This window comes from Leptidea sinapis, chromosome 22, assembly GCF_905404315.1.
Source record: "Leptidea sinapis chromosome 22, ilLepSina1.1, whole genome shotgun sequence".
In the NCBI taxonomy this organism is placed as follows: Eukaryota; Metazoa; Arthropoda; class Insecta; order Lepidoptera; family Pieridae; genus Leptidea; species Leptidea sinapis.
This window is the reverse complement of record NC_066286.1, coordinates 4,861,452-4,888,013: the sequence shown is the minus strand read 5'-3', so window position 1 is coordinate 4,888,013 and position 26,562 is coordinate 4,861,452. Positions and strand designations below refer to the sequence as shown.

The window sequence follows — 26,562 nt, the reverse complement described above, 5'->3', positions numbered from 1 at the left end:
CCAAAGAGTATATATTTAAATATATAGAGACGTCATACTATTATAATATTAGTACCTACAAAATCTTTTTAAATATAAAACTTTAATAAAGTTTTAATTTGAAATAGTATCGTTTTCAATAATATGCTAAGCAACCTTTATTACTTTTATTTATACTCTAACGAGAATAATAACCCAACATTTTATTTCCCCATAAATCTCACTTCAAGAAATCCCGTGGGATTAAACTAACCGCTTTAGTATCATCGGACAGTTGATATAGCAAGCGATAAATGGTTGACAAATATAGAGCTGACCAACTAACAACGTACTAACAATGCAATAATTGTAAATAGTCGTTTACTTGACAAATGATGTGGTCAACAGTGCGCTATAAGAGCTTTCCCAAACACACGGCGGCTTACGGGTTAAAAAACGTAAGCCGGCATATATTACCGTTTTTGGTACATTTGTGTGTCATATTTGTTAGTTATAATAACGTTGGGATTAACATAGAAAAGATCTAGTTTAATAATAATAATAATATTGACACACTTTTACACAAATTATCTTGCCCTACTAGGCATAGCTTGTACTATGGGTACAAGGCAACGATATATTTAATACAATATACTTACTTAAACATACATAAATACATATAAACATCCATGACTCGGAAACAAACATCTATATTCATCATATAAATGATTGCACCTACCGGTATTGGAACCCGGGACCTCTAGCTTAGTAGTCAGGGTCTAAATTATTATTATGAAAAGATCAAAGGTATATTCACAATTTGTTTTGAGTTGAAAAATTATTTAGGCAATATTTTATTAAGTTATATTTTAATAAATTAATCATCATAATTCATATCAATTTTTAGAAATTTTGATTACAATGATGTTAAGACTGGGAGAAAATATGCATTTGTTTTGCTTGCAACTCGGCAAAGTTGAGTCACAAGTCATTTTTCGAGTGAAATAGAACTCCATAAAATGTAAAAAACACGTATGTTGCCAAATTCAAAATAATTTTTAAAATAATATTTATTTGGTAAAGTTTACCATGGAATTAATTACATGACAAAATCAATTATATTAATTATATATTATATTAATCATTTTCATTATATGTGTTTGAATTTGAATGAAAACACCAAACTGCCAAGAATTGTTTTTAACTATTCTAAAACATGCAGATTTTTTTTAAATTGATAAATTTCGAATATTAAATGATAAAATTATAGAAGCATTGGCTTATCCAAGTAAAATTATATTGATAATTACAATTTTACTTGGATAATTTCGTCATTACTCTGCTTCAGAGTGCGTAGCTATATTTACTCGACGATCGTTGACGTAAAATTGAACTTCTTAAATGGGAACATTAATCACAAAGTTTAATTAAATTTGAAAAAAAAAATCCCGCTAAATACGGGTGCTATAAATATTGCCGAAAACTACTACATTAATTTTATAATGGTTTCGCAATTTTATTTGTCAGTGTTCTCTACCCAAAGGAAACGTAGATAAGTTAAATATATGTTGTAAGTTACAATACATTCAACGTAAATTAGATAACATTCCTGCCAAAACGTATTCAGTCTGAAGTGCCATTAAATTGGTTCAATTTATGATAAGCCACGCGGAGAAAACATAATTATACAGAGAAAAACATTTTGTTGATTTTAAGTAAATAGGTCGAGGAGCCGAAGAATAAAACTACATTGTTAGTACTCTAAGCACCTTTAAGCTTTTGTTTAAGTCTGAAGAAATAATTTCTCAGCTAAAACAATGTTAGAGCCAACCTAATTTGTAAGATTTGTCGATCTGTTTATTAATTTTACAATTTAGTTTGTTCTTTCGATTTTATTTCAACTAGTTCTGACATTTAACATTGTGTGACTCATATATCTATTTATAATTATTTTTGACTAGTACCTATAATCTATATTATGACTAAGCTTTTAAATTGTACCTATCAATTTGGCATATTATAAATAATTATTTTTTGGACTACTACACTAGCGTATCCGGTTCTATTTCTGTTCCCTGTAATGTTAGTGTAAAATTGAAATTATAATAAATAAATTAATTAATTAAAAACATTTTGTTATGTTTTTTGTTTTAAAGTGAGACTTCTAGGATTAATACACAAAAAAAATTGAAAACAAAATTTTATTTGTGCAAATAAATTAATTCAAGTATTTTTTGCTAGCTATACCAAATTTAGCATTTTTATTACGATATTAATTATTGAAATTGTGAAAAATTTTACATTAAAAACCTAAAAAGTATAAATTTCAAGTTTCTCATTTTATTCCGTGTTATCTACATGTTATCTACTATTTTGTTCACCCTATCAGAACATATTATATACAAAACTCTCACAGATTATAAAATCTGAAACAATATATAGGAGTAATGATACTATAGTGTCAACTATGGCAGAAAATAACAAATTAATCAAATATAAAAAAAAAACAATAAAAAATATACATTTTTAATAAAATGATAAAACATGATAAAAATAATGTTATGTTGTTTAAGCATTGCAATATTATTAATGTATGATAATTATGACAAGGTCAAATATTTAATTCTAAGAGAAGTTAATGTACCATAGTTTATAATAGAGTTTCAAAGAGCAAAAAAAATTTATGGGAATTAAAAAAAAAAAACTCCAAGAGATTTTACATTCCAAAGACAAAAACATCTATACTGAGATGCTTACGTGAATGCTAAGTAGCGTAATACCTAATGTAATAAACGAATTGGCAGATAATCTACAAAATGTATAGAAAAGGAACGGAAAAAAAGCGCCCGTTCTTTTCAGGTCTGAGGCATTCTTATTGAATTGGTGGTAGTTTTTGACTTTCAATTAGTGATTTTATATCCTATTTTGAATAAAAATATTTGAATTTGAATAATAAAAGTTGTAAAGGAGACGGGGATATCTGGGTCAAAATGTAATAAGTTGAGATTTAAAAAATCTGTCATATTTTAGTATTTCAAAGTATAGAAAATTAGTCTAATTCACGATCTAGAACACGAGAAATCTCAAAATTAAGTTTTCGTTATCTTAATATTCACGAAAAATGGGATATTAACTACTATTATCGATTAATGTGAATGAGTTTAAGCAATTGAACCCAAAACCACTTGCACCAGATGATTGATTAAATAAAAGTACCTATATACATACTTTATAATTAGCATAATATTAATGTCTTTAGTTTAAGAAAACTTAATATCAACTTCTCGATCGAAGAAAAAGTCGATTCTGAATCCCGTTCTGTATTTTTAATCTGTGCTGACAGTGACAGCTATAGAAATCGCCAAAGAGAATTAAACCACTGGTATCGTTTGTATCTACGCGGTTTGTCATTTGAGTGTTTCCCGTTGTTTTATTGATATTTCCCTCGACCACTGCTTTCTTTCTACGGACTTCTGTTATTGCGTAACTTGTACGACCCTTGCTATCATACAACAAAATAACAATCGCATTTCAAAAATCAGCTGTTTAGTATAGGTTGTTACCCATATATTGCAAAATATCATATATACAAAACGTCGTACAACTCTGCTTTTAGATTGCCAAAATTCTTCAAATTTTCAGTGATGCTTTGTCAATTTATGAGCTATTAAGCGACTCTAATTTCAACCTTTTACCTCTAGGCCTAATAATGTATGAAAGGGTATCCGTCCCCTTTGCGCATATTTCGCAAATTGCTCGTACATAAATAAAAAATATTTATTTTGCAGTCTCAAATAAAATCACGAAAAATAAATAACTGCAACTGTACGAAGTCGTCCATATCAATTTAGTTAATATACAAAGAGATACAATTTGAGAAGTATGTACGTGAAAAGAGCGACGCTGTGTAGATAGAAAATTGCATTTCGTCCCGTAATGTCTTCCGAGTGGCCGTAATATTTCACAAGAGATGTGGCGTCACGTTCTGTGACTCTGTTTTGTGTCAAAATTATAAATTTGATGCTAACTTTCACATACATATCAAAAGGCGAATACATTGTTAAATTAAATATTTACAGATTACATTATTTATTAAGTCTTTACATTTACGAGAATTAAATACTAATTACTAAATTAATTTACTAGAACTAACAAAATTAGTATAAATAATTTAACAGAGTATTTTACAAACGTTACGGTTTGAGCCTTTTTAGAGACGCATAATCAGAAATTAACTATTAGCTCTTAGACTATAAATACAGAAATCTCGAAAGAAAACAGTTCTTATATTAGTTTTCCTTTATAGATTAAGATAATCTTTAATAATAGGATCAATCAGAAACGTTGTTATAAATTTTCTTATTAAGTAATATAAAAATAATCGTTTATATTTGGTACGGAACCCTTTCGCGAGTCAAACTCACGCGAACTTATGCAAAATGCTTAAAAGCAACAATAATTTATACGCAATTAATTTTATTGCCAACAGATAAACAGCCAATAACGGTTAATTTGAAAATATAGAATTTAAAACTATAACGAGATACACGAAAATGGCCCTTATTTACTTAATTTAAAATAAATATTATCACAACAATGCTATGAACACATTTATATACAGCTTTCCTGGACTCTGTGTGACGTGGTGACCACTTCCGGCCGCAGTCGATGCGCCGTGAGTGATGACGTCACGCCGGAGCTCGGACTACTCGCGGTGACGCCTTTGTTAGCGCGTCCGAGGCTGTGGTACGACTGCAGACAATATTCAACTTAAGTACATTACATAAGGTCAAAGTTAAATAAACTTTATTCAATTAGGCTTAAACTAAGCGCTTTTGAATTGTCACTGTAAATATTTTTTTTTAAATTGCTGAATCTACCATATGTTTTTTTTTTATGGAATAGGAGGACAAACGAGCGTACGGGTCACCTGGTGTTAAGTGATCACCGCCGCCCACATTCTCTTGCAACACCAGAGCAATCACAAGAGCGTTGCAGGCCTTTAAGGAAGGTATACGCGCTTTTTTTGAAGGTACCCATATCGTATCGTTCCGGAAACACCGCACAAGGAAGCTAATTCTACAGCTTTGTAGTACGAGGAAGAAAGCTCCTTGAAAACCGCACTGTGGAGGACCGCCACACATCCAGATGGTGGGGATGATATCCTAACTTGTGGCGTGTCGTGCGAAGATGGAATGAATATGTTCGGAAAAAGTAGAGTATGTTGTCTTTTACAATGGCTGTAATATATTTAAAAAATTAGATTGTAGCATGCTGAGTCCAATTAATGAATCATGCTGCATTAAATATTATCAAATATTTCATAAAAAGTTATAAATAATAAACTTAAAACTATAAAAATAAATTATCGTATATTGGATGCATCAACCTTAAGAGCTTGAATTAATTGCCCATGCTTCGTGAACATGATGGTCGTGATTACTGTCATAATTAGTAATTTCATCCAACAAATACAATGATTGATTAACTATAACAGGTAGACCCGGCACCACAAACAGCACCCGTTCACGAGTTGACGCATGGACTAGCCATCGTTGCCTTCGCACATATTTGAGGGAAGCAGACGAAGAAAATTTCAGTGAGCATGTCGATCACTAATCATTAGCATATTTTAATATAGGTCTATACCCAGACGTGTTCATATCGTATAGGCAATTAGGCAGTGCCTACCTCGTTTTGAACCTAAAATAAATATAGCACTAGTGTTAATTTAGTTACGTTATTTTATTACCAAATTTCAATTAAACATAAAAAAATATTTACTACTACTAGATACTAAATACCTGCGGTAAGCCTTCTTTGCTTATTCCAAAGCTCAACTACGACTAATTAGATCCACAGTACCTACCTAGAAAACCAATGCACGACCCTGTTTAAACCTTTATTGATAGTATGCCCTTGATTGGTTCTCTCACATGCCTTTATAGACACATATTTATATTATGCCTATGCATGGCTTAACTTAACTATTATTATTTATTTTTAATTTTGGGAAAGTACTACACCACCAAATACCAGCTGTGGCACGCAAATCGCCTACATGAAGTCGCGCATAGCCAGGAAAAAGCTTCCAGCACAACACACGCTATGAGTCGGGTTTATGATTTATATTGTGTCAAATTTTAACGCTTTCAAATATAAACTTAAAAGAGGTCTCATTGAGTGATTGAGACGCAGAATCCTCAGGACCTCAAGTAGGGTAGGTTAGGGTTAGGGATACCCTTTAAGTTTGAAAGAAAGAAAAATCATTTATTCATTAAAGTCAAAATGACACAATATGAATGTCAAAGATTTTACCATCAATTCGGAAAAGGTGAGCTTCAATGAGAAGAAGTGGCAAAAAATATCGCTGTTTTTAATCAATATTTATAGTTTTAGCATTAGACACAATATTTTAGATAATGTATGTAAAGTGATGCAGCAAATGATTTGTTAAACTAGTGTTAGTAAAAAAAAAAGAAATTAAGTGATTAATCTTAAAAAATTCGAAAGAGTAACAGGTGAGTTGGGAAGAAGTTGAGAGTTGCAATGTCCAGAAAAGGAACCAGTGAGAGCTTGTAATTGACTCCTGGCTAAGCTCATTCGAAGCCTTGTCCTCCTAAGTAAAGTAAAGTTAGTAAGTGCGTACAACCGTAAGTGTAAGGATGGATCTTAGAAAGGCATAAAAGCCATTTATTTTCTCAAAATTGATTCCTTTAGAATTCTTTTTGATGTCATTTCTAATATACTAGATACTACTACCGCTTCGGAAACAAATGGCGCTCTGAGAGAGAAGAAGCGGCGCAAGAAACTCTCCCAGCATTCTATTTTTTGCGCTCTTTTCAATAAAAATATACAATTATTGAACAGTCATTTATATAGCTATAAAATAATCAGAATCTAGTCCCAGGCTGTCCGATCACTTAGATATTCGGATGTGGAGTAATAGGATTTACGACAGAGCCATTTTTTTATAAAACATTTAAATTTATTTATAGATAATGCCTGAACATTGGCTGGGACTTTATTATAAAAGCGTATACATTTACCCTTAAAGCTATTATGTATCTTATGAAGCCTACTAGAAATAGTTACAAGGAAAGAAGAATCATTGAGAATCTTAAAGAATAAGAATCATTGAGAGCAAAATATAAAGAAAAAAACATCTTGACTGTTGCCTCTCAATATATATTTTTGATAATATAATGTATGGTCATACGCACATATTAAGTGAATTTGATAGCAACTATAATAATCATAATGTTAACAACTAGAACAAACATAAACTTATTATGCCTACTATTACTAACTACTTCTTTTGTAGGGCGTTTTTTTACAACAAGACCCCAGATAATGTTCAAAACAAATGTATTCAAAACAATTAAAAAGAATTGTTAAAAAAACGTTTGTGTGGTAAAGGTTACAATAACATAAATGGCTTTCTTAATGATACCACTGATTGGGAATAGAGCGACTGCGCACTGGTTATTAAATAATAAATAATATTGTACGATCTTACATTGTAACCATATTTATAAAAAAATAAGCCCGCTGAGTTTGTAGCGCCCGTTCTTCTCAGCTCTGAGGCATACCTTTTGAAATGGGTGGTAGTTTTTTGACTTTCAATAAGTTACTTTATATACAATTTTGAATAAAAATATTTGAATTTGAAACAATCCCTTCAACAAATATGCCATTAATAACATTGAGTTTACTTACGCTCGTCAGTGGCATCTTGAAGTCCTTCTTACGGAAGTCAGCGTAGTAGCCGCCATCGGGTTCAGAACCGGTGTCATCCGGTTTGAGCTTGTTGTTGGAGACAGGCCGCTGCAGGCTCATGTAACCGTTCGAAACAGGCCGCCGCTCTGTTTTATATTGTAGAAATTCATTAAATGAGTTGTCATAGAATTATTATATATGTAATTTATATATTTGTAGCAGATGGGAGGCTCCTTTGCATCGAATCGCCGGCTTAACGGCGCCTATTTCTGCCGTGAGGCAGTAATGTGTGAGCATTACTGTGTTTCGTCTGAAGGGCGCTGTAGCTAGTGAAATTACTGGGCAAATTACACTTGACATCTTATGCCTCAAGGTGACGAGCGCAGTTGTAGTGCCAATCAGAATTTTTGGGTTTTTCATTAATCTTGAGCGGCAGTGCATTGCAATGGGCAGGGCGTCATTTACCATCAGCTGAGCGTCCTGCTCGTCTTGTCCTTTATTTTAATTTAAAAAAAGATTGATATCGCAGCGACACCAAGTACTACTAGGTTAGCATTGATTATCATCATAACTACCGATTTTGTTTCCGGATGCAACTCGATCATACTACACAATTATGATATATGCAATATATATCGAAAATATGAATATAAAGAAAGAGTCGTAGACACCTTATTCTGCCGTAATTCAAAAGAAATAATCAAGTGATATAACGGAATGCAAGTAATTTCACTAGCTACGGCGCCCTTCATCCCGAAACACAGTAATGCTTACACATTACTGCTTTACTGCAGAAAAAGGCGCCGTTGTGGTACCCATAATCCAGCCAGCATCCGATTCAAAGGAGTCTCATTTGAGCCGGTAAGCTGTGGTAAAAATCCTCTTACTAATGAGATTCTGTATCATTAAATCTCTATGAAGCTATAAGGTATTTTAGGTCAGATCAACCTATTTAAATAAAAAACTTTATAAAGGATTAAAACGCGTGTAATTGTAACTATGTTTTACATTAGATTTTGCGGAATAGTTACATTTCTATTATTATTCTATTTAAGCCGACATTGCGTTACCTTTCCAGAGCAAGTTTTCAGGGGGTTGCTTTTTACACGCTTTTTATTAACTTCATGTGTATGTATGTTTGTTTGTAACCGACTCATTTGGGTGCGATTTAGACCCACCTTATACGGCCTGATTTGGTTCAAACTTCGTAGATTTATCGAGGACCTATGACGATACATCAATTTGATAAAATTATTCCATTTTGAAAATTTGCATAATAAGATTTTTGTTGGCTGGAATTGATATTAATTTTAAATTTCAAAATAAAATTTCTATGTTTTAGTTTGGTTTTCTATATAAGGCGTGTTTTTTTGTTTCTTTAACTACTATATTTATTAATCCTTTAAAATGGGTTTTTTTTAACACTTTTCAAAGTCAAAGTTTTTATTTGCATAAACATGTTAGATTGATGTTACATACATATTATAAAGTACATGTTTGCCACATTTATGACGTGCAAATTTTATAAAATACATTTCTAAATTATTAGTAACAATAATTTCAATTTAACAAAAGATTAGTAGCAGTATTATATAATATATAGTCAAGTTTTTAGTTGAAAATATTCGTCTAATGAATATAAGCAGTTTTTATTAAGGTATATTTTCAATTTAGATGAGAAATTCCTATTTGACGATACCTCTCTTATTATTTTTGGAGTGTGATTATAGATTTTTATGCACATACAAAAACAGTTTCTCTGAAATAATGTAGTTCTACAGCAAGGTACTTGTAGTTTGGTGGGGTCCCTGGATGGGAAAAGAGAAGTGTCTTCCTGTTTACTGAATTCACTAAATTTTTTTCGAACAAATATGTATAATTCAACAATTGTTAATAAGTTATATTTTTTAAATACGGGTCTGCAGCTTTCAAGGGGTCCTTTTCCCGTTGCTTGCGTTGATCAAAGAAAATACTAATATGTACCCACCGTACAAATTGGGTATGATGTCAGGATCGGCGTCGTCAGCCCCATCTGCGTCCCGCAGCAGGGCACCTCCAGCTCCGCCTCCTCCGCCACTTCCTCCACCACTCCCCACGCTGGAGCGAACTTCGCTCTTCACCGGGGTCGGGCAACGCGCCGTACGTTCTGTATACACTGCCTCGCTGTTGGAAATATTACTAAATTTAAATAGACACTTAAAAGATAATTTTTCTGCTCTGAATGACATCGGACATGCAACAGTGTCGAAATATCATTTTATTTACACCCATGCTTCAAATCCTCTATTAAAGATTCTAAAACAGTTAGCTTATTGCCAACATTAAAACACCCAATGTCCTAATAACAATTACATCATCCAAACGAGTGTTGTAATGTTGTACTGAATTTCATAACAATACTCCTTTGTTTTTTCTTCGATTCCTTCATGTGTAAAGAGTTTCAACAGACAGCCACATTCTTATTGCTCGATGCGTGGTATCCGTATGAATTTCAAAAAAGAATATTTTCGTTTAAGCGCGTTCCACACTACCAGAACGTCGCCCGCCGTAAAAAAAGTAGGTTATTCGAATCCCCGCCATTTTTCTTCGATATTTTTATTTTGTTTACAAAAAATGAGCAATTCAAGTTTTGACAGCATACCGCCAGATATTTTAAACGCTGGAAAAAAGTATAATATTCAAGTGAATTTTAATCATTGCACTATACAAAATGTAAATTACTACTAAAATAAATAATTATTTCATTAAAAATTAGTTTATTTGTATATAATCATTAATGGATGATATAAGGTTACTACTAGGACTGACTGTTTAAATGTTAGCAGTAAGCTAACTGTTCCAGAATATTTTAGAAGATTCATATTCTGGGTGTAGATAAAGTTTTGTATGCTAACTGTTGATAATTAGGTATTAAAATACACATTCGTGTTTTAATGCCCCTTATTGCAGTTGCATTAATAACTATTACTCTATACAAATCACCGAACGGTGTTTTTGTAGAGATCCCATAACTTTCATAATTCTTCATCGAATTTAATGACTCAACACCATATTTTGTAAGCTTATGTTTTTCGCTATAGACAAAAAAGAACAAAATATGTTTTAAAATCTGTATATAAGAAAATATAAGAGTGTATAGTATTATGGACAGTATTATGAACTAATTTGTGATATTATTGTAAACTTAGGATTATGCTTATAGGTGTTTTTGGGTTGTGCCAACTATTAGCGTTTTATTCGATTCTTTCAATGAGACCGTTTATTTAGTTCTGAGCATGCGCACGGGTAACCTAGCAAAAATATTGTGATATTTATTGTATTAGAAAAAATTGGTGTATTGAAAACCGAATACAAGTCCGTTATCCACTATATTTCTTTCTTATTTATTCTTTAATGGTATTTTTTGCCACCTAATGGTGTTGATATTATTATATTATACATAATATATGATGTATTTTTTGTGGAATGTTGCAGTTATAATAACTATTTTTTTTTAAAATATAAATGGGGAAAATATTTTGCGCAACTTCAACAAATAAACTGTCGCTCTAAATGAACAAGGTAAAAAGGTAGAAAAACGTAAGAAAATCCTGGTTTAATTGGTTGTGAGAGTAATTATTCGATATGGTGTGGTAAGGATAGCATTCTACAGGCAGTATTTTTAAAACGGTTTTTGATTGACGGTGTTTATATTATATTGATTTATTTTATCCTAAACAATAAGGTCGATTATCCAATAGACATTCCAACTTCATTTTCCGTTTCGGGATTTCGAATAAACTCATTTCATACGAAAGTGCTATAATAACGCACACGTAGGTGTTTTTCAATTCGATCAAACCAAACTCTCTGAATGCAATATTCTCACATATTTTATAAGTCTTAGATGAGACAACCCTCTATATTACCTGAGTGGTGCGTGTTTGGCGGGTAGTTGCCGATGTCGGTTAGTGTGTCGCCGATACAAAACCGCTAGCACTCCGCACACCGCCGTCGCTAGCAGTGCAGACATGGCTGCAATCGACGCCAGCACTGGAGACACGCCCAGCGAATTGCTCTCTCCTACAAAAGTCACACTGTTAAAATCCCTGACTTACCATTGCTATTTTATTAGGAATTATATTTCCATTTTTATTAATTTTATATAATCTTTCTAAAATGAGAGTGTTAGAGTATCCAAAAGTATTTATAATATTCATAGAATAATAATGTATAGATTATAAAAAGACATTTATTTTCTCGAAATTGATTCTTTTAGAATTAATGTTGATGTCATTTCTAATATACTAGACACTACTACCTCTCCGGAAACAAATGGCGCTCTGAAAGAGAAGAAGCGGATCAAGAAAGTTTTAGATTTTGGTGTTTTAATATGGCATCTTTTTTTCTTCTTGTTGTTACTACTGCTACTCCCAGCATTTTTTTTGCGCTCTTTTTAATCAAATATACAATATTGTACTGTCATTGCTATTGCTATACAATAATCATAATCTAGTCCCAGGCTGTCAGATCACTTGATCTGACAGTGATTATTATTATGGAGTAGTACGATTTACGATAGAGCCATTTTTTAATAAAACATTTAAATTTATTTATAGATAATGTTTGAACTGATAAAGCCTTATGAAGCTATATATTATATAGATATACTACCTTTGAGACAAACTTCTATTATTATTAGATATTAAATCGGTAGTTGATAATCCATTCACATATTATGAAATTAATAAATAAATAAAACTTGCTCTTAGTTCAGCTAAAATAAAGTCAGCAATTTATCCGGATCATTGACTAGACTAAAAGGCTCAACCACTTCTAATAGAAGTACATGCATTCATATCAAAACCTGAATTTCTCAATTCTCTCGTTATTTCAGGTATGACTTACATTCAAGCACCGTACAAAATATAAGTGTAATAGTAAAGCCATCAGCTTCGTCCTCAATTACAATGCATTCGTGTTTCAAAACACGCGATCTAAGCAAAACTGTTTTTAAGTATTTATAAATTGCATTCGTAATTGAGACATGAATGCCTTTAAAAAACCGCGGCAGTTTCAATGTGACTGCAAATTTATTGAAATTGCAAAATTTTGTTTTAATTTACTTTTATTTTGTCCTAGATTGAGTTGATGTTGTAAATTTTATGCCTTTTTAGAACTATGTTATATAAATTTGTGTTTATAATTTTCGTATGGAATAGGATGGTAAATGGGTCATCTGAGTAATGTTTGTTGTGTTTCGTGGCAACACATTGATTAGGCGTAGATGGCGTGTTTGCTTTTAGATTTTCGTTTTTAAATATGGCATCTTTTTTTTCTTCTTGTTGTTACTACTGTCTAAGCATGTCTTTGTATAATTTGTTAGCATTATAACTCCCATACTTCCATCAGTAATGTTCAATGCCACCCATGCTCTTGAGGTTGGAATAATCCTGCACGTTAAGATAGGGATATTTTGCCATCTTTGTGACGTCAGGTCCACTCACTTCAAAATCACCAATCAGAAGTACCGTTTGCAAACAGACGATTGCTTGATGACGTCACATGGACGTCAATAATTCAAGCTTCTTTTATTAAGACCATATATCATATTAATACTCCTACTTTTCATTAACGTAAAAATCACCAAACGTTAGCAAATGTTGATGAAATAATTTATATAGATTTCTTAACTGCCAATAACTGGTTTGCTAAGCGCATGCTGTTTTTTTCTGATTTTTTATCTGTCCTGGTCGAAGACTACTACTCGACTAAGTCATGGTAGTCAATCATTTATTGGGTAAAGATCTTTTACAACAAGATGAGGCGATCAACGCTCAGCTATTGAAAGTAAAAGTTGTAATGCAGTTTTATTTTTAAAAAAGGGCCATTAAGTCTTTTACGCTCTTTTTTATTAGGCTCGAGGCATCTCTTTTCCAATGGGTGGAAGATTCTGTTTGAGTATTTTAGTTGCATCACTTTACATCATAATATTGTAATTGAAATTATTCATAGAAAGGTGGAGCTGTAAATGTTGATTTCAATGAATGGCAATGAGTTAATTGCCACTTCTTCTCACTAAAGCACAACCTTTCCAAAATGGCGTTAAATATACACAAAATAAAAATTTTGATATTAATAAGTGTCATTTCTTTGACCTATATGAATAAAGTAATTTTCATTTGATTTGATTAAATTGAATTTCAATAGACTTTGTGGTTTCGTTTAACTACTGTCTTTAACATTTGCATTCGGATATATAATATAATATTATGTATAAAACTTTAAAATCGCGTAATAAAGAAAAATTATTATGATTAACACAACGCCCTTCTGCAAAATTCCTCTCATAAAATAAAACAATACATTATTTATATTGTTATTCACGTTAATTCAACAACAACCACAGATTCGTACCATTATTGTTTCCTATATAGGTTTATGTAAATCATCGACAATATAAGAACCAATTTCGTACTATAAAAGTATAATTACGTTACCTTTCACACTATTAAGGTACAGGCAAGTTCAACCGTGCACGCTTGTAATAAGGATCGGTTTAGAGATAACATTAAATGTAATTTAGCGACCATTTATTTACAAGCCAATAATAATAAAGCCGTGAATTCGCTTGTAATCTTGGCCACTAAAGTCACGCCACTGAATGACTTTATTTAGTTAAGCTTTTTCTTTTTTTATTACAGTCTGCCATTGCTGGGATATTATGAGTAATGTTGAACAGTGCTGGTTAACATTTCGAATAAATATCCACGCTTTGTGAAAAAGGAATTATATTTAACTAGCTGACCCGGCAAACGTTGTTTTGCCATATAAAGTATAATTCACGCGATAGTTTTATAAGTAATAAAATATTGCCTATATTATAGCCTGTACATCATTTTGTTCTATTGTCAATAGTTTTTGCAGCGCACGCAAAAATAGGTTTTCGATTTTACACCTTGTGCTACAAAATAGCAATTTTATTACGGATCCCTAATTTTGAAAAAAAAACATAGCCTATAGCCTTCCTCGATAAATGGACTACCCAACACTGAAAGAATCATTCAAATCGGACCAGTAGTACCAGAGATTAGCGCGTTCAAACAAACAAACAAACACTGCAGCTTTATAATATTAGTATAGATTTGAATTTTATATTGCATTCAATAAAAACAATTTCATAATCTGTTTAAGCTAGGACCCAGCGTCTCTTTGTTATAGTTTCATTATAGTATCATTAAATACTTAAAAATACAATATAATTCTACCCTTCGCATGGAGACGTCCAATTCGTTTTTTTTTATTTACATAAAGGAGATCACCTAATATTAAGTGGTGATCACTTACTCTCTTGTGACACCATAGAATCACAGGAGCATTGGCAGCGTTTGCAGAAAATGTACGTAGTTTTTTTGAAGGTATATGTTGTATCTCATTCTAAAAGGAAGCTCATTCAACAGCTTTGTCGTACGTGGAGGAAAGCTCATTGAAAACCGCACTTTAGAGGAACGCCACACATCCAGATGGCGGGGATGATATTCTAATTTGAAATTTTGTTTAAAAACAATCAACGTTCTCCATAGAACATATGATCAGTGTAGGGAATTAGAAAGATTATTGATAGAAAATAGCTCAAAAAGCTGGAATAGTCCAATACGTAACTAGCTAAGTTTTTATATTCTTTCAAACACTAACAATGTAACTTTTCAATAAACGTAAGCAATTGTTAAGTAGATTTCCTTTGATTACAGCTTTCATAATAACTTTCATTTAAAAGTGTCGGTTGCGCAATGTCGAATTCTTGTGTATGCTCTTGTTATCAATTTAGTGTGAGACTGTGATCTATAGAGAGAACTTAGACTTACCTAGCGAGTTGAGTCGAAGTCAGTATTTAAATACATCGCTTTGAGTGTGCGATAAGTTTTAGCTTAGCTTTCACTTAAGACCACCATAACAAACACTTAGGAAAAATCCAGACTATTAGCCGAACAAATAAGAGATGAACAAATTCCTTGCGTCATCATAACAGCTCTTAAAATTCCCGTCTGCTGTCACGCATCTAAAAAAGCATTCCGTTTCTCATACCAAATAATATATCAAATCCGCATTTCACATAAATCATTCATCGATTTCCACTTATATTTCAATTAAACTAATAATCAGATTAGTTTTGGATATTGTTATGAATTAGTTTACTTTTTATGGTAAAAGTTTGTTTAATAATAATCAACAATATACTGTACAAATAAAATTAATAAACAAAATTTATGAACGATGCGAGACTTGAACCCGTAATCTCTCGCTGTCCATGCAAGTGCTCTTCCACTGAGCCAACCATTCGAGTGGCATATCGTTGATAAATCTTGTATATGTCTTGTTAAACTCTCAGGTTGTGGCTTCATCCACAGGATCTACTTTACAGTTGATATTGTTGTAAGACTTGTTCAACCCCAATATTTGCATATTAGGAAATTGACTTGAGATTTCGTTCTTGATATCTAAATAATTTGATTTTGTATTGTTATAGAGTATTCAAATTCAAATATTTTTATTCAAAATAGGATGCAACATCACTTATTGAAAGTAAAAAACTACCACCCATTCCAAAACGAATGCCTCAGACCTGAGAAGAATGGTAGCAACAAACTCAGCGGGCTTTTTTTCATCAAATCATATAAGAAAGTAATATTGTACTTGTTATTAAACTAATAATTTAATAGACTGAGGGCGGTCGCTCCATTCCCAATCTGCGGCACTATTAAGAAAGTCATTTATGTTATAATAACCTTTACCACATAAACGTTTTTAACAATTCTTTTGAATAACGTACTACTTTTGTTTCGAACATTTTCTGGGATCTTGTAAAAAAAGCATAAGATACATCGCTCTAAAAGGCTTACTAACTCGACTTAGCCGAGTAGTAGGCATTATAAGTTTATGTCTGTTCCTGCTGTTAGCATTATGGTTAGCAAATTCACTTATGTGCCTATGAACATATATTACATTATCAAGAATATATTGAGAAGCAACAGTCAAGATGTTAATTTCATTGAATTTTGCTCTCAATGATTCTTTAGGAGATAGGTTATAAATAGCGCGAATAGCTCTCTTCTGCAGTACTAATATTGTGTTAATATTGCCCCATAGCAATATTATATCGCACGCTAGACCATTTATGCTTTAGTACGCTCTTTAGATCTCAGCCTTATTCCAAGCAATTATGGACCCTAGTGATTAGTCTTCTAAAAAGATTACCGCTTCTATTGAATATCCTTCATTTCTATTGTCTCTCACCAGTAAACTTAGCCTGTCCTCTGAAGGTGACATGTTCTATGGTGGAGACATCACTTCTTCCCTTGGCGTTCACGGCGTACAGGTCTATTCTGTAGCTGACACCTGGCGGAAGACCACGCACCTCGAAGTATGGAGGAGTGCGGTTTGTAGACACGTTGTACCGTACCTGGACACAAAGTATAATATTGATGAAGGAATATGGAAAATGAATATATAGGTATATACATTTTGGAAGCCAAGCATATTCTACAGTAATGTGTAAGCATTACTGTGTTTCGGTCTGAAGGGCGCCGTATCTAGTGAAATTTTGGGCAAATGAGACTTGAGAATTTATGTCTCAAGGTGACGAGCGCAGTTGTAGTGTCGCTCAGAATTTTGGGGTTTTTTAATAATCCTGAGCGGCACTGCATTGAAATGGGCAGAGTGTATCAATTATCATCAGCTGAACGTCCTGCTCATCTAGTCCCTTATTTTCATAAAATATAAATATTGAATTTCTCATCATCGTTGGAGGTACATTTAGACATAAATAAGGACGATTACCTTAGCGAATCCAGATGTTTCTAAAAATATTAAATTCTAATTTTTACCTCGAATTTAAGTTATTATTTATAACTTTCAAAGAATATATACGATAAAAAAATATTTAGCCATACGATTATTTTTTTAAAAACGCTGACGATCTAAATATTCTTTTATTCGAGCTGTTATGTTAACTGTTATAGGTAGAGTAGATAGGAGTAGATTATAGATAGATAATTTATACGTCTAGATAGAGCCTTTTGCTGTTAGGCAACGCATAACAAGAGGGCAGGTTTATAACACTTTAATGTGCATGACGATCTACGTCTCACACTCGCGATACGTTTGTCACTCTGTTTTAGTGCGCTTGCGTTGTTGAAATTACAGGTTAATAGTTCTTTTTTTTATGGAATAGGAGGACAAACGAGCGTACGGGTCACCTGGTGTTAAGTGATCACAAGAGCGTTGCCGGCCTTTAAGGAAGATGTACGCGCTTTTTTTGAAGGTACCCATGTCGTATTGTCCCGGAAACACCGCACAAGGAAGCTCATTCCATATTTTGTAGTACGAGGGAGAAAGCTCCTTGAAAACCGCACTGTGGAGGACCACCACACATCCAGATGATGGGGACCGCCTTATTTCGCAGTCTATCTAAACGGCTTAAGCTAACAATCAAATTTCGAAGGAGTTTCCACAGAAGCACCATAGAATACAATACAATAGAATTTCGATCGGAACAACCTTTGCATCAAGTATATGAGTTCCAGGATCATTCATAAATATATAAAAAAATATTAATTCGTTCAAAAATATAATATAACAATTAAAACATAATTACCGTTAGCGATGGTATTTCCAAGAGTTCCATGAGGAAGGTCTGTGGAAGACCACCATCGAAGTTCTCCACACATTCCACGTTCAGGGAGTCCACACTCTGGTTCGCAACGGAACAGTTCTGAAGTTGGAAAGGCCGACCTGCGAGATAATAATAAGTGCTATGAGATGGAAATAGAATCAACTTTAAAACTAGCTTTTCATTACAGTATTAGTATAGATAGTTAATATAATAGCAGTAGAATAAGGCTGTACCAACTAACTTTGACAATAACAAACTTGTTAAAGTACCGGTTAAGCAAAAATCTATTGCACAATTTTGACAATTTTTAGATGATGACATAACATTAACTGCTAACGGTAACCGTCCAATCTTCGCCGCTTAACGGTCGTTTTCAAAAGCCTATCTATCAAAGTTTAACTTACTAGAGGTAAGACAAATGAGACCTTTTACGCTTACTTACATTTCAATAACCTATCGACATAAAGCATTGGACTATAACTATATTAGACACAACTATGGATAGATAAGACCTTGTCATTGAACGGTGACAGCAATGTATTCGTAACTAGAGATACGTTATTGAAAACGGCCGTAAAACTATATTGGACATAACTATAGATAGATAAGATCTTGTCATTAAACGGTGAGAGCAATGTATCCGTAATTAGAGATACGTTATTGAAAACGGCCGTAAAGCTATTGTTATTGTTTAAATAGCTAAATAGCGTTAAATATTATTGACTTGATATTTCATGTCATAATAATACGATGGTTCAACATATTCCGCAGTCAATGTTAATGTCAGCGTTACTGTTAACATTAAATTTGACTTAAACCTTAACTATAACAGCTAATATGATAAGACCCAGCCTTAAATATTCTATGCTCGCAAAAAGTTTTACTTCGAGTGCAAAACTAACATTCAATTTCTTAGCATTGAAAACAAAAAAATGATACGTGATATAAATTAATTCAACAAGCATTTTAATTGCATAAATTTCAACACACGATGTAAATTTCAAGTTTCATTATACACCGTTTAAGACATAGGACGATATGACATAGATTAGTAAAAAAAGCCCGGCAACGCTTCTGTGATTCCTCTGGGGCTGCAGGAGAATATTGACATTAGTGATAACTTTATCAGGTGGCACTTACTTCGACTTCCATAAAAAAAACTAATCATAAAATTGCCACATCCTTTTATTTGAACATGGGTAAAGATACTAACTTTGGTGTTGCAAACAAGAACAATATAAAATTGGATTAAAACTAATGCTAAGCTCCTCTAAAGTCCCTGCTCTGAGAAAAATCCTATAAAAGAACGGGATATTCTTTAAGTCAACGCTATTTCATGATAAGGGTTACTATAATAATATTAAAAATATAATTAAAGATTAATAATAATAAACATGTCCATAGTGAGCGGTCTCTCACTTTTCTCGACCAGATTGCACCTGCAATTTTTTTTTTTTTAAAGTTTAGGGGAGGCCTATGCCAAAAGGCAAGACATCCAATAATTACCGGTGTAAATAGTAATTACCCACAAATGAAAATAAATATAAATAAAAATTTAAATATAGGTCTGATTAGATTAGTTAGGTAAGGAATCATTGTGCATAATTAAGGAATGTAAATAAAGGCGTTTATTATTATTATTACTATTAGAAATAATAACAAAACCATAGAGCAGTACAGCAACAGATACCGTTTAATATTTTCTTGAAGAACAACAAACCAATTAAGCTAATGATGTAACTTACCAGCAGCAACGAGTTGAAACAAACAGGGAACCTTCTGCTGGCCAACACTGTTCTCACCGAAGCAAGAGAGGGTACCGTACTCCATGTCCGTTGTGGGCGTGTAGTTCAAAGTCGAGGTATGCCCATGGTTGTTGTACAATCTGTGACATAAATAACGCTTAGTGCCTGTTCACAATATGAATACGGGCATAAAAACAGGCTATGCAAGTATTTTTTTATAATGAAAATAAGGGACGAGACGAACAGGACGTTGAGTTGATGGTAATTGATCCGCCTTGCTTATTACAATACAGTACCGCTCAGGATTCTTGAAAAACCCAAAAATTCAGTGCGGTACTACAATTGCGCTCGTCTCCTTGAGACATAACATGTTAAGTCTCATTTGCCCAGTGATTTCACTTCACACTTTGCGCCCTTCAGATCGAAACAGTCATTTTTACATATTACTGCTTTACGGTAGAAATAGCAGCTCTGGTGTAATACATCACTGCAAAGACGGTTGCAGCGTGAAAACCGTGCTTTTAGTGGACAGCATTGGGCGACAAATGGTCACGGCCATAAACTTAGTATACTACCGTAATAGATGAACCCTGTGTGAAAGTGAGATAACTATCCTTACATAAACACCTAGGTGTGAGATAGAAACAGTTTAGTGTCCTCTGTGTTTATAAAAAAAATTAACAAATAACAATCGACTTCAAAAACACTATTTCAAAACAATAGATATAATATGCACTAAAAATTATAAAAATAATTGCGTATTTTATACAATCTAATTAATTAATGTAATTCTAGTTACGATTATTGTTATTTTTGGAATCGGTGTCGTTCCGCCGCAACCCGCTCTCGCCTCTCGCCTCCTCATAACTCAAGCACATCTCACCTATAACTATGTATGTAGTTACAAACCTATCTTGGATGACACCGACTCCAAAAATTAAAATAATCGTAACTAGAATTAGATTAATTAATTAGATTGTATAAAAATACGCAATTATTTTTATACTTTTTAGTGCATATTATATCTATTGTTTTCTAATAGGGTTTTTGAAGTCGGTTGTTTTTTGTTAATTTTATTTTATTTTATGATTTTAGTGAATTTGTAGTACACTAACAATTTGTCTAAATATGTGTAGATATACTAAATTTTTCAATGCAGCAATGAACGTAAGCGCTTCGCAATTTGATTACAGACAGTAAGAAATTCTGCCACAGATCGCACCCTTACTGTAAGTCGATAAGGAGTCTAATTGATCATCATATTCGACTACGACAATTACTTGGCCATAACTATGTTATGGTAGATGATTTAAATATCCGGATAGCATAAAAAAGATTAGACCGAGTATCGTTAATTTCCTCCTAAGAATTGAAGAGTTCCGTTACTTTGTCATGGATTACGTAATCAGAACCTAACCAAACTCTCACCAAACTATTTTTGAAGTATACCCTTTCCAATAAAAAAAACATCGAAATCGGTTGGCGCGATATTGAGCTATTCGTAAATTTACCATCCACTTTGCTATATATATATCTTATATATAAAATTCTCGTGTCACAATGTTCGTTCCCGTACTCCTCCGAAACGGCTTGACCGATTCTCATGAAATTTTGTGAGCATGTTGAGTAGGTCTGAGAATCGGCCAACATCTATTTTCCATACCCCTAAGTAATAAGGGTTGTTCACCCTTAAAATTTTTTTTTTAATTTTTAGACGAAATTTTTTGTATTTATTTTTTTCTAATGTGGCATTAAAAAATACATACAACTTCAAATTTTCACCCATCTACGATCAACAGTTACTTTTGTATCGCGATTTTAATATCGGCAATACAACGTTTGCTGGGTCAGCTAGTATATATATATCCATACGTATAGAAAATTTTTACCAATTTTACAATTTAAGAGTTTTATGGTTTTCTGATGGTTGCCATTGTCAGATCTGGACCAAATTACAATGCGACCGTACGGGAAGCGCCAGCTTTCACATAAAAAAAGAATTATCAAATTCGGTTCACCCAGTCGAAAGTTTTGAGGTAACAAACATAAAAAAAAACATACGACGAATTGAGAACCATTTTAAAATTCGGTTAAAAAATATAATGGTGTCGTGTTCTGTATTAGATTGTGTTATTACATAATATAGCTACAATACAACCAAAGAAATATTTCATAGGTAAATACTGATTCTTCAATACTAATTTCAATACTATTTTTGCATTTTGAATTAATTTCGTTCGTTTTCCGTGTTATTTATACTTCAAGAATCAACGTAGTAAAGTACACAATTTTTTTTGTGAATAGTTTCCCACCATCTATCGATATTTGCTGAGGTTGTCATCACTAGTTTTAGTACCGCAGACTCTCGCTACATGGCCAACAGCGAAATGGCGAATATCAAACAGGCACAAAAGCACTTTGATAGCCGCCAGTCCAGTGATATATAGTAGAGGTCAATGATTACGTTATTATACTAAGTTTATGGTCAGAGCACGGTCACCGTGCCATGTGAATACTGTCATTGTGGCTCATACATTTCTACTTAACACTGCTCAGCGACCGTCCTGTGACCGCATGCATGTGAAAATGCACTTAGGGTATGCATGCTGTATTCTTGAGACTGCATACATTCTTTAACTTACATACTATTGCACAAGGCGACTAAGATTAGTTTCAAGAATCATTGATGTGCTTTTTGGATAATATAAAATTGGACTCCTTACTTGATTTTGATACAAAGTAGGCACTATATAGGTAGTATTATTATTTATTTACATAGGAAAGAAAACGGTACAAAATTTAAACAATATTATCTAATATATATGATATCAATACGTGATCTCTATGTTGGAGTTCTTTATAATCATATGATATATCAAACAAGTCAATAATATGACTTTTTCAACGTCGGGATGACTAAAATAATAAAACTAATAATGTAACTTTTACGCAAAATCTAATCTAAAAACACAGTGTAAATGACACGCGTTTTAATCCTTTAAAAAGTATTTTATTTTATATACATTAAGATTTCTTCAGGAAATACCTATTCCACGTTGAGAAGAGTCATGAAACATGACTTATTATGAATACTAAACTATTACGTTGGGCTTCCTGGCTGATCTTAAAAGGATAGCGAGCATTAATCTCATCTTGAGATAGGTAATGATGAGGAAGTATTCTTAAGCACAAGAAGATATTATCACAAAGTCTAGAAAGACATTTTAACTTCATATTTAGTAGCTTTATTTACCTGATGTAATGTTACAGCGTACATAATTATTACACTGCTGATCGATTTAATAATAATAATATTGACACACTTTTTACACAAATTATTTTGCCCCAAATTAAGCATATATAGCCTGTGTTATGGGTTACAAGACAACGATATATTTAATACAATATACTTACTTAAATATACATAAATTCATATAAACATACATAAATACATTTAAACATCCATGACTTGGAAACAAACATCCATATTCATCATATAAATGCTTGCACCTACCGGGATTCGAACCCGGGACCTTAGTAGGTAGGGCTTAGTAGGTAGGATCGCTAACCACTCGGCTATACAGGTCATCATAAATTCACAAGAGATTTTACAAACTAATTAACGTGTGGGCCAACGCAGAATAAACCAACAAAACCTACAAATGTTATAATTATTTATTAATTATGCATTAGGTACGGAACTCACAGTGAAATTATCACGCTAAATTCCCAATTATCATTATTATATTATAAGTATCATTAAAAAAGTAATTTATGTTATAGTAACCTTTACCACACAAACGTTTTTTAACAATTCTTTTAAAGTTCGTAATGCATTTGTTTTGAATATTATCTGAGGGCTTATTGTATAAGCATATACAACGCCCCACAAAATACTTACTAACTCGACGTAGTAGGCATTATAAGTTGATGAAGATGTTTGTTCCTGGTGTTATCATTATGGTTTTGACAGTTTCTAGCAAATTCACTTAAGTGTCTATGTACTTACATAACATTATGAAGAATATATTGAGAGGCAACAGCCAAGATGTTTATTTATTTTATTTTATTAATTTAATTTTTCTCTCAATGATTCTTTGTCGTTGTCATATAATTCTGAATATAATAATAATAATAATATAGATAAGTTAAAGACAAAAAAAAATTGGAATAACTTTACTTCGCGTTTATTGTGTACCGGAAGGCGCAGAGTTGGTAGGTCCCCCACAAGATGGACCGACGATGTGGTTAAGAAAGCCGGAATACGTTGGAGGAGGGCAGCGCAGGTCCAATCGTCGTGGAAATCTATGGAGAAGGCCTTTGTCCAGCAGTGGACGTCATCCGTCTGATGATGATGATGTATGTCATAAAAAAGCTAATGAATGCATACCTGGGAGGGATCTCTATCTGCTCGCCGGAGTTGTTGAAGGTCCAGTGGAAGGAGACCAGTGCGGGGTTGGCATCGACTGAGCAGTGCAGCAGTACTGTCTCGTGTTTGAGGGCGCCGAATAACTCATTGTCCCGTCTTTCCGCACACACGGGCGCATCTGTATATTAATTATCTTTAGTTTAATCTATGTCTGTCGTATACAATTTTAATAATAGGTTATATAACAATCGGGAAGTGCAATATGTCACTAGATTTTTCAGATACAACAAAATCGGAAGTGCCATACGGCACACTACGTCCTGACTAGGTTCTGATCCTTATTTGGTTCATGTTATGGTTTATTTTGCATGGTCTTACAGCTTGTGTCATTAGCATTCACTCAAATTATCCTCATCATAAACAATCTATTAATAAACGTAAAATAATGCCGATTATAACGATATAAGGCTTACTGCGGTACGAGGGCACTTGCCGATTTCGGAAGGTTAAGAGTTTTTTATACGCTTTCTATTAGCTTCACCTGTATGTATGTTTATTTGTAACCTACTCATTTGGACGCAATTATGACCCACTTGAAACGGCCAGATTTCGTTCAAACTTCGTAGATTTATCGAGGACCTATGACAATACATTAATTTGGTAAAAATTATGCCTGAGAATAATGGGCGCAAGAAACTCAGCTGGCTTCTATCATCAAAATATGGTCAAAATGTAATATCGTACAAAAATTTTATTATTTAACAGCCTGAGGGTGATAGCTCCATTCCAAATCTGTGGTATTTTAACAATTCTTTTGAATTTCATAATACATTTGTTTTGAACACTTATGGGTACAGCAACGGCGGCCATTTCTACTGTGAAGTAGTAATGTGTAAGCATTAATATGTCTCGTTTTGAAGGGCGCCGTAGCTTGTGAAATTGCTGGACAAATGAGACTTAATCTCTTATGTCCCAAGATTACGAGCGCAATTGTAAAGCCGTTCAGAATATGTGGGTTTAACGATATAGGAACGTACAATATATAATTTGTTTATCTTAGTTCTAGATTATTATGATTTTATGTTATTTTGTTGTTGTTTTTAAAAATAAACATCTAAAACTAATGGAACAAAAAAGATATGGAAATAATAAGACACCTAGACGTCCACCGGGATTTAACTTTGTAACTGGATTTAAACGTAGTTTTCCAGAGAGAAGTTAGCAGGTTGCAACGAGATCATTATAAAATAAAGTATGTTACGACAGAACTATGTAACTTGAGTGTAGGTCATAGAAATATAACGGTCTCTCTAAACATTTGCAGTACTATGAAATACTTAGGATATTCTCTTTTTTATTCATTTATACTTTTAATCATTTACAGAAAGCATCTTAAACTTACCAAAAAACTGTGTGGATAGTTTGTGTGGAGGATCATATCTCTTGTAATACAAAGTCAAATAAACGTTATTCAATTAGGCTTTATTTAAGCGCTTTTAAATCGTCACTTTATATATGTTCGGGAAAGTTGAGCTCGTGAGAAGAACTTATAAGAAACTCAACGGCCACTCTTTTCAATCAAATAGAGTATTTTACAATGGCTGTAATATACATAACAAATTAGTTTGTAAGGTGCTGCATCCAATATATGAGTCGTGTTTAAATAATATAACCGAAAGGGACATAGTAGTGGGAGGCTCCTCTGCACAGGATGCCGGCTAGATTATGGGTACCACAACGGCGCCTATTTCTGCCGTGAAGTAGTAACGTGTAAACATTACTGTGTTTCGGTCTGAAGCACGCCGTAGCAAGTGAAATTACTGGGCACATGAGACTTAACATCTTATGTCTCAAGGTGACGAGCGCAATTGTAGTGCCGTTCAGAATTTTTGTCTTTTCAACGATCCTGAGCGGCGCTGCATTGTAATGGGCAGGGTGTATCAATTATCATCAGCTGAACGTCCTGCTCGTCTCTTCCCTTATTTACATAAAAAAGAGGTTAGGGTGACAGACTGAGGAACTTCCGCATGATGCGTGCTATTTCAGTCCATATAAAAACTACATTAAATAATTCAATGTTAGTCAATTTTATAGGTATGCCTAATGATATTGAAATAGTA

At 33.0% G+C, this 26,562-nt stretch overlaps 1 protein-coding gene across 1 annotated transcript in view; it reads right to left on the bottom strand.

Annotated features, from left to right (window-relative positions):
* Positions 1-1,252: 1,252 nt before the first annotated feature.
* Positions 1,253-26,562, bottom strand: part of LOC126970949 (uncharacterized) — a 320,824-nt gene continuing 295,514 nt past the window's right edge. The window contains exons 13-20 of the mRNA XM_050817094.1: positions 24,464-24,620; positions 20,074-20,213; positions 18,311-18,447; positions 16,951-17,116; positions 11,586-11,739; positions 9,665-9,840; positions 7,678-7,823; positions 1,253-4,710 (exon numbers count right to left, since the gene is read on the bottom strand). Of these exons, the coding sequence (XP_050673051.1) occupies positions 4,570-4,710; positions 7,678-7,823; positions 9,665-9,840; positions 11,586-11,739; positions 16,951-17,116; positions 18,311-18,447; positions 20,074-20,213; positions 24,464-24,620 (1,217 nt within the window). The 3' untranslated portion in view covers positions 1,253-4,569. The remainder of the gene's footprint in view (positions 4,711-7,677; positions 7,824-9,664; positions 9,841-11,585; positions 11,740-16,950; positions 17,117-18,310; positions 18,448-20,073; positions 20,214-24,463; positions 24,621-26,562) is intronic.